This window comes from Vespa mandarinia, chromosome 2 (genome assembly GCF_050613455.1).
Source record: "Vespa mandarinia isolate Hongniang chromosome 2, ASM5061345v1, whole genome shotgun sequence".
Taxonomy (NCBI): Eukaryota; Metazoa; Arthropoda; class Insecta; order Hymenoptera; family Vespidae; genus Vespa; species Vespa mandarinia.
The window spans coordinates 19755928-19770000 of record NC_140811.1 but is presented as its reverse complement, the minus strand read 5'-3'; the positions used below and the strand labels follow the sequence as shown (position 1 = coordinate 19770000).

The following is a 14073-nucleotide window of genomic DNA, read 5'->3' as shown; positions in this document are numbered from 1 at the left end:
TACAGCTCCGGAAAACAGATGGCGAAAGGGGACACGATCGATATACGGGTGCCGTTCGGTTAATGCGATCGAACGTCCGTTGCTTCTTCGTTTTTTTATCAAGCTCTTGCTTTTTGCGTATTCTGTCGATATTCTTCCATTTTTTGTTCTCCTTTGCAATCATCTTCATTCTTTTATAATCATATTCGATATCAAAATGTTTGAAATTATTTAAATGGAATGTCGCGATTTGAAACAATCAACGAACACGTTATATACCGATAGACAAAGCGCAATTCGTCCTAATCTGTATCATTGTCACTTATGAAATATACCGATCGTCCGTGATATTTTTTCTAACAATCCATACTTAAAATTACATTTTTCTTGATTTGTTCTTTTGACAAATATAATTGGATCTTTGCATAGATCAAGATTGGTCGAGGAAAACCCTCTATAACGGACGGCAGATGGTGCTTTTGTCGGTCTTTTCTCGAGCATTGATCGTGGGGGATGGTGTGGGGTAGCTGAAGGCCGAGAAAGAGAGAGAGAGAGAGAGAGAGAGAGAGAGAGAGAGAGAGAGAGAGAGAAAAGGCGAGCTCGAAATACGAGAGGAGTGGCGGACGGAAGCAAGGGCTCGCCACGACGAGCAAAAAGGTGGAAAAGGCTCTCGTTCTTGCTCTCTCTCTCTCTCTCTCTCTCTCTCTTACTCCCTTACACGTAGTTAGTTAGTTGTTTTAAAAAAGCAACTCGATTACCAATGAAGTAGAACGAAAGGTTAGCGTAGATTCATCGACGGTGATACTTCCTTCCGTCCCGCTCGCGTTATCCTCTAGCTCCCTTCGATAAATAGAAACGTGGAGCAAAAAAGCGGAAAGTTTATGCAAACCAACGTGGACGAGGGCAAACGTTACATTATTATCGGCGACATATTATCATCTTAAACGAGTAATATAGAAATTAAAGAAATATTATTCGCATTCGATCGTAAAAATATATTTTTCTGATAATTATTTTTCTTCTGGGATTCGACGCATCGATCAATTTTCGGGTAGGCTATACGATTTAAGGCACAACTAATAGAAGAACAGTCACGGATCGATGCATCGATCCTAATGTACTTGGTCAAATTCATCGTCGATGAGATATTATTTTTTGCTGTCTGGTCGGTCACATAGATCATCTGAATTGTCTATATCTCGCGATCTCGAGTGTGCAAGAGATACGCGGATGAAAAACCGTTTCGAAAATTATTTCTCGATTGAAAACTCATTGACCCGATTATGCGCGCTAATAATGGGGAAAAAGGAGACACAGCTTTGGCGGCATCGGTTCGACGTATGTGTTGCGCGTAAGGTGTCTTCAAGGACAAGATATTTTTAGAAAACCGGAAGTATGCTTAGAAATTGATATCTCTTGAACGTTTATATAGTTCCACTTTCTTCATACAAGTTGTAACGATTTTTCTCCGATAAATGCGGACCGAATCTATAAAATGCTCATTCTAAAATGTTCATAATCTGTCGATCGTTATCCATTCTGACTTTTAATATCAACGTTAATTCGCCAAGTTGTCAATAACGATCGGTGAGCGTAGGAACGAAAAGGGCAAAGTTTCTTGAAGATCCCCGCGCCGCGCGTCTTACACTCGTCCGCGCTTAGCGCGTATTACTTTAACCACTTTAACCGGCGTAATTTTCGATCGGTCAACGTGATCATATGAAAATCATTTCGATTGGAAAAATAAAATGTTAAGGATATAATTACCGAATCATTCGTTTCTACCTTTATCAGGAATTATCGAAAGATTTACATGACTCTACGTAGGCATTATAAATCTTCCTATGTATCGTATACGTATATACGTCCGATGATAATGATGATATTACGAGCGAATAGTAGCTTTAAATTTCTTTACTATCGTGTTTCCCATTACAGTTTGCAACTTCGTGGTGCACGACCGCTGTCTCAAGGCCGTCGTGTCTCCCTGCTCCAGCATCGCGGCAGGCCTGATTAAGGTATCTCCTTCTTTTTCTTTTCTCCCCTATATTATTACATGTTTAATTGCACACTGAAATTCTTCCCTTAGAACCCGGTCGCACACTGTTGGTCCGAACAGGTACATCGGAAAAGAAAATTCTGCAACGTCTGTCGGAAACGATTGGATGATAATCTATCCATACATTGCCAAAGTAAGTTGTTTTGTTTTCAATAGAACAGAGGAGAAGCTGGAGGAGTAAGATTTAAGGTTAACACTTTGATTTGCAGTATGCGAGTATTTCGTGCACACGGAATGTCAGGACTTTTCTGTGGCAGACTGCAAAGAAAATGCAACTTATTTGCCTGGAAAGGATTTGGCTGCTGTAAAACATACGCATCATTGGCGAGAAGGAAATCTTCCGAGCAATTCCAAATGTGCCGTATGCAAGAAAAGTTGCTTCTCTGCCGAGTGCCTTTCTGGGTTTCGTTGCGAATGGTGCGGCGTAACGGTAATGCCTTTCTTTCTATTAATGAATTACCATTCGTTAGCTATAATAATTTTATATTATCATATGCGATATCGTATACCTCAGTCTCACGCATTCTGCTACAAAAGCATTCCCTCCGAATGTACGTTTGGGAATTTGGAATCAATTTATCTACCGCCTCATGCCGTCAGTATTCCACGTACCGAGGTACCAATGGAAGCTATTATCGGAGTAGAAGTGCGTCGTAAAGAAGTCCTGGCGCGTGAGTATTCCTGCCGTAAGTGTTTCCCTTATAAGAATACATAGCCGCATATATGATATATCCATACTTGATAGCTGAGCGATCAGGCAACTCGCCTACCAACATTATTACGACAATGGAATCGTTATAAACGAACACAGACACATGATATAATAAAACATTAAACATTATACCTATACATATGTATGTATAATATTATATTAGATATTACGTTTTATTCTTCAAGCTAAATTCGACCTCGACGATTAGTCGTGATATATATTGGAAAAAAAAAAGTAAATATGAAATAAAATATCGTATTACGCTCAGATAACAGATAATGGCATCATACTATTTGTTCTGAAAGTATGTAAACTGGTCTGATTATTTTTCGATCTTCTTTTTTCTTTTTGTTTTCGTTTTCGTTGTTGTTTTTTTTTTTTTCTTTTCTTTTTTTTTTTCCTTATATACCTATAGGTACATATACATATATGAAATGTATACGAATATTTGTTTACAATGACAATATTTCCAATTATTTATCAATTTTTTTGCATGGTATTATCTCGATATAAGATACCCTTATATAAGAGCCTTCGTAGCGTATTTACATTTATATATACATATATGCATACATACATATATATATGCACACAAATATACATACGTACATACATACATACGTATATATGGATATGTGCGCGCACACACACACATAAGTATGCATGTACATATATATATGTGTGTATGTGTATGTGTATATATACATATACATCTACACATGCAGATAATATATCTACTTTTCTATAGCATGCGATATTAAATTTGTAGGATATATTTAACAAGTTTTTCTATTTTTGTTCGTAGAAACAGATAGATATGGTATATATATTTGCATTTATTTATATTTGTATTAAATATATATATATATATATATATATATATATATATATATACACACACACATATATACATACATATGTATGTATGAATGTATGTATGTATAATATCGATTATGTGATTCTATAAATTAATCTAACACCATAGGAGGTAACTATAAGTGAATATTTCTTTCTACGAATGCCTATCACTGTATGTCTGCAGCATTATATTTTATTATCAGTTACGGATGAAATAACTTCTTATAGGGATTTTTTTTTACTAGCCTAAACGTTTAACAATATATAGTAGAATATATAATTTTATATGTGTCGAAAGTGATTAGGGGAGATAAGATTTAAGATAAGATTTAAAAAAGTTCAACTATCATTACTTCAAGTATTGACATAAGGCACCTTACCCTCGTTAGGCGTATGATTCAAATAAACGCTCGCGAATGAGTCATCTTAATAATTTCAAATGTTATAAAATAAAACTATGAATGAAAGCCACTTTGAGTTATCTCTTGTAAAAAAAAAAAAAAAATGTATCGCGAGAGAAAAAAAAGAACAAAAACTGGAAACTCCGTTTTACTTACATATCAAACATTATGGCTTCCGTTGCTGTCGTTGTTATAGTTGTTATTTTCATGGTGCTTTTAATGGATATTCACTTTGTTAGTTACCCTTTTTCACAATTTTTCTAATGTCGTAATCAAGTAAATGCAAGTAAATTAACCAAATGCGCAAAAACATTAACTGGCGAGCGATACATATTTTTCTTTTCTTTTCTTTTCTGTTTTCTCTTTTTCTTTTTTTTTATACATTCATATTTTCGTTAGACTATATTAAAATGATAGATATTGTTAATATCTAAAGGATTCTAATATCGATAATATTTGAGATTAGCTATTGTAAAGTGAAAACCCCCCACATATATTGACATATTTCCTTTAATGATCGTTCGTAACACCAAGCTTTTTTGACACATTACAATATAGGAGAAATATTTGAAAGAAAAGCCAAATTTTGTAGAATTCAAATTAATTATTAAAATATTCGGATTACCGTTTGCTTCTATTTGAAGATAACATCGGAGAGCAATTCGATTTCGCTGAGAGTGAACAAATTGGGGCTGCAGGCCGCCTAGCAGAAGCTTTGAGGCGCCTTTCACTAGTTTTGCCACGTAGCTGCCATGGAAATTGTCATGCTTCCCCTCCTTATGTTCGAGGTATCTAGAATATTACATCATCAGACATTCATCTGTGTGAGCATATTCAATATTATAAAATCTGTAGCGCAAAACAGAAAGGAAGATAAATCATTATATAGTAGCTATTAGCATTTCTTTATATGTATATACATACGATATATATATATATATATATATATATATATGTATATGTATGTATATATATACATGCATACGCACACACACACACACACACACACACACACACACACATATACATTTGTACATTTATTATTTGTCAAGTTTATAGCATTTATACGAGATATCATATGGTTGATGCTGTTATTATATGATATTTTTGTTTTGTCTGATATATGGCAAATGTTTTACTTGCTTCTTGCATATCGTTTTGTTTCTTCCACTGACCGTTTTTTTACATATGACCGAACATACTTTGCAAACAGGACAAATAAAAATGGTAATATTTCGAATAACTATTCACGATTATTTCTACACACTGATGTGCGTGCGCGTGAACGTTTACGTTTTTATTACTTTACATTATATATTTGTCGCTAATAAGCAATCATGCATCCATATAATAGAAATGGTATAAGATCGTTCGTGAAAAAATAAGAATCGATTATAAAAATATTCAACTATCAATAATTAAATTTAATGTTTAATGTCTCACATATACATATCTATGTTTTTTTTTTTATGAAAGTGCAGGTACATGAAAGAAAAAGGAAAAAAAAAAAAAAAGAAAAAAGGGAGAAAAAAAAGACAAAAAAAATATACCTATAATATTTTATTCATTCGAAAGTTGTGCTATACAGATTTTGATGAATGTTGTTATTTTGTTATTGTTTTCGTTTTAGCATGTATGTACATATGTTTCGCTTCAGTGCATGCACTGTCACACTCAGCCCGCTGGATGCTATGTGAAAAATCCATGATGCTTATCACTCTACTATGCAGTGAAATGAAGTACAAGAATGCTACTGAATAATTCTTCCTATCATGTGTGTTCGACAAATCCATCGTAAATGTTCGATGGTAAGAGGTGTGTGTCATTTTCTTTAAGAACGATTAAACGATCGTCGCATAAGAATGCGATATAATATTATATATTTCACGATAAATTGTTTTTTCATTTTCTTACACAAGCATCTCCTAAAGTTCTTATTATTTGTTATTATCGACAACGCAAATATCAAATAATATCTATCATCCGTTGCCTTTTTCATACGTTCTTCAAGAATCATTTTGAGAAACATGAATATTTCTTAAGTGTATGCTTTATCGTTTTATCGTTATTGAGATTGAGAATCAATGAAAAGTAATTAATATCTATCTTATTCGCGGATATGCTTTTTTTTCCGGCAATATTATTAATCATATTAAATAACTCTTGTCACACCATTAATGTTATCTGAGTAATACAATACAAGATCTATTAACATTGAATTTATTATCGAAGGAGATGTGTATTGCCATATCTGTCTAATGTTCGATGGTATGTCTAACGAAGAAAAGGAATGTTATCTAAAGGAAGATATTTTTTGTTTGTAGCAAGAAGCATATCGGAAGAATTTAGCAGTGGTGATGCCAAGTATCGCGATAACGACGAACCTGTGCAAGGTCCGCATGGCCGTGATCCACGATATACTAAAGATAAGGAAGATAAAGAGAGAGGCGACGAAGGTATTTTATTCAAGCGCAGATCCTATACCTGTACGGTTTGTCTCTCTCTCTCTCTCTGTGTGCGTGCGTGTATACATACGTACGTACATACGTACGTGTGTATGTATGTACGGATGTAGAGTATTTGTCAAAATAAATAAATTCAATATCAATCGACAATATTCGATATAATTGATTTCGACAAAGAATGACACATATCTGACAATATCGTATTTTAATGATTTAGAGATGATAAAGGTGTGCGATGGTAATAACTCTTTGAGGCGTCGATTATTTCGAGTAATCACGATACCTAGACAAGCTACCACGGAACAAGTTTTAACATCCGCACTTCGTGCATTTCATATCACGAAAGATTCTAGTACGTAAAAATGCTTTATTATTTTGTTATACTGTCGAAACTCTTTATATGATCGATTAAGAAAATATTTATTTTTATCCAGGCAATTTTTACTTAACCGACTTGTACGCCGCCGAAGAAACTGAATTGTGCGATCCGACACCAGTTCTAAACTTGAATCGTAAAGAAGGCAAACGTCCGGCAGTCTTCTTGCGATTTAAGTAAGCTCATTTTCATTGTTAAATGGATATAATTGAATGATAGAACGATACGAAAGAAATCATTATTTTCAAGGGATAATGAAAGCGGAGAAGTGCGAGTCTATCCTGGAAAGTTACAAATATCGGAGTCGTTTTGCATCGTACCCGTAACGGAAACAACGACGGTAACAGATTTAATCCAGGAATCCCTTCAAAGGTTTAATTTAAAAAGTGCGAATTCTGAAGATTACAGATGTAGAAAAATTCTCCTGAATCGCGACGGTGCGTTTAAATACGACATTATTAATTATCATCTTTATTCTCATACGATTCAATCACTTATTCAATCGCTACGGTACAATATATTCTCATTTACTTTAGAAACCCTTTTGTTTCCTTTTAGTATCCGGCCGTGTTTTATCGCCAGAGGAAAAGCCATGGGATATAGTTAAACAGCTCGGTAAAGATTCCATTAGGCAAATGGAATTGATGCGTTTTTATTTACAATTAAAACAAGATCCCCACGGTCCCAATCTGGCTCTATTCGTGGGTAACTTGCCACCGAATCTTTCGGAACGAATTTATGAAAATATGTTGACCGAGTTTTTAGGAAAAGGTAACGCGAGACCATACATAGTTATAAAATAGTTTTCTATATATCTATAATCTTGTATAGGTATTCCTCTGTTTCGTAATAACAACAACAACAACAACAATTTTCTTTTTTCCTTTTTCTCTATAGAAAACAAATTCTCATCCATTGGCCCAATTTACTACGAATACGGTTCGATGGTAATTATATACGAAGATTCGAATAAAGCGGTTAAAGCGTTGTACACTTTGCGCGAATCGAAATACGAAGACAAACATCTTCTGGGTATATAAAATTTAACTTAAGAAAAAAAAAATAAATAAGTAAATAAAATTAAAAAAAGTAAAAATATAAAAAAATTAAAAAAAAAAAAAAAAAAAAGAAAAAGAAAAAAAAAGAAAAAAAAAGAAAAAAAAAACAATTAAGCGTGGAGCACGCGACTTTCGATATGTAAGAAAAATAATCGGAATACGTTGATTTGCATTTTAGTTATGTTATTGCCAAGTATCGAACCGAGTATGGTACCATCAGGTGTTCAACCCTTGCTTGTATTTGTGAATGTCAAATCTGGTGGTTGCCAAGGGCTACAGTTGATATCTAGCTTTCGTAAACTCTTAAATCCCTTTCAAGTGTTTGATCTGGATAATGGCGGGCCACTACCTGGGTCAGTAAGAAATATGTCTGTAGAAATAATGGCGACGTGAATGAGCCAATTTATTTATATACTCTTACAACTTTACAGGCTTTACGTTTTTCGTCACATTAAGCACTACAGAATTTTAGTCTGCGGCGGAGATGGTACGATAGGATGGGTCTTGCAATGTTTGGACAACGTCGGCCAAGACAGCGAATGTTCTTCGCCCGCCTGCGCTATCGTACCGTTAGGAACGGGAAATGATTTGGCGAGAGTATTATGCTGGGGATCCGGATATACTGGCGACGAGGATCCATTGAATTTATTGCGAGATGTTATCGATGCCGAAGAAATTATATTGGACAGATGGACGGTTGTTTTTCATCCAGAAGAAAAAGATGACAAGTGCCAAATGAGCACCAATGCCGCAGGTAATCAAATTATAAGACGATTATAATTAATATCGTAATATTTATCATCTGTGTGTGTGTGTGTGTGTGTGCGCGCGCACGTAAGTGTGTACATACCCAATGGTATATAACAAGAGACTCCTATAATATTTGTAGTAGGCGCAAGCTCGACCAGCGAGGACAATACGCAAATATTTGTGATGAATAATTATTTCGGTCTTGGGATCGATGCGGACTTGTGCTTAGACTTTCACAATGCAAGAGAGGAGAATCCTAACAAGTTCAATAGCAGAATACGAAATAAGGGTGTATACGTGAAAATGGGTTTACGTAAGATGGTCGGACGTAAGCCGTGCAAAGACTTGCACACTCAGATTCGATTGGAGGTGGACGGCAAATTGGTGGACTTGCCGCAAGTCGAAGGAATAATTATTCTCAATATTTTAAGGTAATTTTTTCAACGAAACATCCAAAGAGAGCACCAAAGATGCCACACGAAATTCTCATAGGATTATTATTCCAAATGTTCTTATATATTTATATATATGTGTGTGTGTATATATATATATATATATATATATATATATATATATATATATATATATACACATATATATATATTTATCTGTTAACAGTTGGGGCTCTGGTGCGAATCCTTGGGGACCAGATAAGGAAGATCAGTTTAATAAACCAAATCATTGGGATGGTATGTTGGAAGTCGTAGGAGTTACAGGTGTCATGCATCTAGGACAAATTCAGTCTGGTCTCCGTGGAGCAATGAGGATAGCGCAGGTAAACGATACTAATTGTAATAGGTACGACGAGATCTTCTTTTGTTACACTCTTAAGCACTCACTGACGATGAGAAAAAAATATGATAGTGAAAAGAAGAAGAAGAAAAAAAGAAAAGAAAATAATCATTTAGAATGTACCTAGAGGAGATTAGTTATAATTATATATGCACTATACGTAGGTATTACCTATATGCATATCTAATTATTGTCGGAGATTATTCAAGGAATATGTACGTATACGTACCTACCTATAAGCGTTTAATTCGGGAAAGCTGAGCTACCTTACTCAGCACGGTTATAATAGATAATCTACTAATTGCACATCATCGTCGGCTTTTACAAAAGAAATCGATTGATTGTAGGGTGGGCATATAAAAATACGTTTGCAGTCTGATATACCAGTACAAGTAGATGGCGAACCGTGGGTCCAGAGTCCGGGAGAAATTGTAGTTCTAAAATCTGCATTAAAGGTAATCTTGAAAGAAACTTTACCGAAACCCCATAATTCCAGCAAAATGAAGGACAGATTGGGTGTAACATAACATAGAATGCAAGTATCCTCAATGGTAATCCTTAGATATACATATATACATATATATATATATATATATATATATATATATATATATATATGTATATATTTTCAATGTATCCCATCGAGAGTTAATGCGCATTATATCTCTATACACATTATATATCTCTTTCCCCTTGACTTATGCGATACCTCTTCTTTATTGCGCACCGTTCTCGTTCACTCAGCCTGTTCGATTTTAAATAGAATAATGGGGTCCTCTATGTGTATACACTATACGTATACATATACATATATGTATGTATATATGGCACGTAAGATACTTAACGGAAGCATCTATGTATGTATATTAGTTGGTAGTATAGATATATTGTTTTTTTTTCTCTCTCTCTTTTTTTTTCCCCTTTCTTTTTCTGTCTTCTTTTTTTTTCTTTTTTTTCTCTCTCTCTCTCTCTCTCTCTCTCTCTCTCTCTCTCTTATCATATCTCGTAACGCTCTCTGCGCAGTCTCCATAAAGAGGCATTACCTGACTGCCGATGTCCGTCAGCGCATGCATTCCTCCCCTAATCGCACTCTACTAATTATTCCTTGTTCCTTTGTTCACTTCAGGCTACCATGTTGAAGAAAAATAAGATCAAGCGTCGGAATACCGAACCGTCGATCCTACCTGCTAATGGGGAGGGGGGCAAGAGCACGGACGAGTAAACCAACCATACTGCAGCTTGCCACTAGTCAGTCATTATAAATCGTTCTTTTAAGAGAGAGGTGTGCGATCCTCGCCTAGACTCCTCGATGTGCTAAAGAAATAGCACATGGGAACGGGGAGTTTCGGTGCGATCTCACCCTCCCCGTAAAAATAAATAGGCCTCCTATGTATGAATTGTTCCGATCGACTCCCGAAAGAAACGCATGCGTTTACCTCGATGTATATATATATCACCACCGTGTCGATACCCTTGGCCCAATTGCAGCTGGATGCTTCTCGTAATATATATATATATATATGGATTAGTCACGCATCTCTTTTATTAGATAGACGTTCTTAGCTTTTATGGAATAATGTTTCTTTTTCTTTCTCTTTCTCTTTCGTTTCTTTCGTTTTTTTTTCTTTCCTTCTTTCTTTCCTTCTTTCTTTCTTTCTTTCTTCGTTCATTTATCTGTCTTCTTATTACTTCTTATTACTATATATGTATCATTTTCGTATCATCTTTTTTTCCTGAGTTCTGACATCTATATTTCTCACTTCGTCATTACCATTAACTTTCTATCGATTACTCCTTTGTGCGTTCCCCTGATCCTGTCCCTTCCTAGGCAACGATGCTGAAGAAGAGCAAGGGTAAAATGAAGCGGCGTAATACAGAATCCAGCATGCAGCTCGCACTACAGGCTGCGCCCTCGAACGATCCGGATTCTGAAATCTTCTGAGTGAACAAATCGTACTGTGCGAAGATGGTCAATGTCGTTGTCACGCAGGAGCACGTAGTCACGCACGAAAATCATTCGATTATACGATGATAACGTATAACGTGCGTAAGCGGCCTCGAAATCGTCACCGTAACGATTGTACTGTTGCGAACATAAATAACTTCGATAACTACAACGCAGTTACTTCAACAGGTGGAAGTAGATAAGATTTTCAAATAAAAACTCATGATAAGATTCATTGAAAAAAAAAAGAAAAAACAAAAAAAAACAAAAAAAAACAAAAAAAAGACAAAAAAGAAAGCTCAGTGATATCTTTAATGTCCGTTCACATGTTGCTAGGATGAAACTAGATCTCATTAATGAATGTTAATAATCATAGCACTGTATGTAGCTTGTCAATCAATATTTTTTTAGTCAAATTATAATAGAAAGTAACACACGATAATGTTACCTTCACGAACTTTTAAAAGCAGTATTGAAGATCGTAAGATATTTGCTTCTAATGTTCAATTTATGTTTATATAGCTTGTAGATTGGACACACAAATGTAATGTATATTACTTTAGTATGGTACTTTACCAATCTGTGGCAGTATGAATCGAGTATTGCGATATAAGACGCAAAAAAGGCATAGAGATAGTGAGAGTGAGAGTGAGAGTGAGAGTGAGAGTGAGAGTGAGAGTGAGAGAGCGAGAGCGAGAGCGAGAGAGAGAGAGAGAGAGAGAGAGAGAGAGAGAGAGAGAGATCAGTTGTTATTAATATGTTATATATACATATACATATATATATATATATAAAATATTAATATATTTACATAATATCGTATTAGTATTACGATCTAAGTTGTGATAATTACAATCTGACCGCTGGGCAGTCTGGAATTCACAAACCAGGTGCGGTTAGAAATTTCCTAGAAATAATTCATAAGAGAGTTAATGTAACAACTTTCAAGTAGCGTCGCTCTAAGGCAAAGCACTTTGCCAATTCGTCTTTGACTTGTGTAAAAGAGCAGCGCCATGGGCTATGAATTGGACAAGTAAATAAAAAAAAAATGAATAAATAAAAAAAGAAACAAAAACATTAAGGAGGTGGCTTAATAACGTTCTAAATTTGGCTCTGATAAATCCAAATATTCCAATTTATCGGAGCCATCGGTGGATCGAACATTCCACTTTATTGTAGTCAAAGCAGAAAGAAAGAAAGAGCGAGCGAGAGAGAGCGAGAGAGAGAGAGAGAGAGAGAGAGAGAGAGAGAGAGAGAGAGTGAGGAAGGGAGAATACGTGTTGTACATTTAAAAAAAGCCAGTGTATAAGAAAAATTATATAACGATGAACAAAGTTGAATGATAATAACGACGAAATGGCCCTCTTCTCACGTGACATAAAAAGCACGCCTTTTAAACATCGAGTAGCAATGCCCGATGAACGACGATGGACTCTATTCAATGGCATTGTTGATTATGTAAAGAGAAAAGAATGGGAGAAAGTGTGTGTGTGTGTGCGCGTGTGTGGTGCGTGCGTGCATGTGTGCGTGCCTGTGCGAACGAGAATGGGTTTTGGGAGTGACAAAAATGCGGTGCCAAACAGTTGTAAATAATATTATATATGTAGGAGATAAGATGGAACTAGTCGTGGTGGCATCTAATGCAGCGCAAGAAATGGATGCAGTGCGACGTGTGTTGCTGATATTAATCCTAAAGAAGAGAAATGTAATCTGCGACGCGATGCTTGAACGAAGGAAAAACAAATGAGAGTGTGTGAGAGGGAAAGAGAGAGAGAGAGTCGGCTTCTTTGACAATTTATTGTTAGGCAAAATGATCAAAGAAGAGCGTGCGTAACGTATCGTTCATCTTGCGCTTATAGGTCGCGCTCTACGCAATCGATCGGTCGATTTTCAAAGAAAAACCTTTAGCACCGTCTCGTTTTCGATAAAAATCTTCGGAATACGTTGCATCTCATCGAAAAGACTTTTTCCAAATTTTTCGTTTTATTAAACGGACCCGCTAAACTTCACCAAGGAGACTCTCATTCCCGGATAATTGACAAGTCTCCTTTCTTGATCTCGATCTACCAATGATGATTATGGGGCTCATTATTTCACGCTGATATCCGGTATTACGGCGTGAATGATACATCTGCGGTAGACCGAAGATTATATTTATCCCTGTGACCAAATTATATAGTATATTTGCTGTTGCTACGAAGTATAGAAAAGAAGAAAAAAAAAAAGAAAAAGCTAAAAAAAAGAAGAAAAATAATAAGCTACGTACAATCTATATATATAATAATAATAATAATAATAATAATAATAATAATAATAATAATAATATAATAATAATATAATAATATAATAATAATAATAATAATAATAATAATAATAATAATAATAATAATAATAATAATAATAAATAATAATAAATGAGTGTATGTGCTACTAGACAGCTATCACGACTGAATTCATTACCTCTCCTTCTTAGGACGCCGTAAAAGCGCTGACATATTCTATTATCCACTTTGACTATCGATAAGATACGCCCTTCAACGCTATGTATTTTTAGCTGTGTATACGTAAATGTTTCCAATAATAACATAAAGTTTTATTAATGTTACGGTAAACGAATAGCGCGATAGTGCAACCTAAAAAACTTACGACTCTGTTCATTTTTCGAACTGTACCAATAA

General features: G+C 35.1%; 2 protein-coding genes across 5 annotated transcripts in view; one reads left to right on the top strand and one right to left on the bottom strand.

Annotated features, from left to right (window-relative positions):
- The window catches only part of Bap60 (Brahma-associated protein 60), a 20478-nt gene extending 15712 nt beyond the window's left edge, over window positions 1-4766 (bottom strand). Inside the window, exon 1 of the mRNA XM_085654886.1 lies at window positions 4635-4766. The gene's annotated coding sequence lies outside the window, so the exon portion shown is untranslated. The remainder of the gene's footprint in view (window positions 1-4634) is intronic.
- The window catches only part of LOC118440182 (diacylglycerol kinase theta), a 12266-nt gene extending 714 nt beyond the window's left edge, over window positions 1-11552 (top strand). Inside the window, exons 2-18 of one of the 4 annotated variants that reach the window (XM_035862891.2) lie at window positions 1918-1997; window positions 2069-2171; window positions 2248-2468; window positions 2553-2724; window positions 4654-4797; window positions 6334-6465; window positions 6692-6826; window positions 6909-7026; window positions 7100-7287; window positions 7409-7621; window positions 7748-7882; window positions 8087-8261; window positions 8340-8662; window positions 8798-9089; window positions 9277-9433; window positions 9798-9905; window positions 11279-11552. In XM_035862891.2, the coding sequence (XP_035718784.1) occupies window positions 1918-1997; window positions 2069-2171; window positions 2248-2468; window positions 2553-2724; window positions 4654-4797; window positions 6334-6465; window positions 6692-6826; window positions 6909-7026; window positions 7100-7287; window positions 7409-7621; window positions 7748-7882; window positions 8087-8261; window positions 8340-8662; window positions 8798-9089; window positions 9277-9433; window positions 9798-9905; window positions 11279-11392 (2810 nt within the window). In that variant the 3' untranslated portion in view covers window positions 11393-11552. Of the gene's footprint in view, window positions 1-1917; window positions 1998-2068; window positions 2172-2247; window positions 2469-2552; window positions 2725-4653; window positions 4798-6333; window positions 6466-6691; window positions 6827-6908; window positions 7027-7099; window positions 7288-7408; window positions 7622-7747; window positions 7883-8086; window positions 8262-8339; window positions 8663-8797; window positions 9090-9276; window positions 9434-9797; window positions 9906-10473 lie in introns of all 4 variants that reach the window. The other 3 variants (XM_035862976.2, XM_035863155.2, XM_035863332.2) reach the window with 3 other exon arrangements.
- The last annotated feature ends 2521 nt before the right edge of the window (window positions 11553-14073 follow it).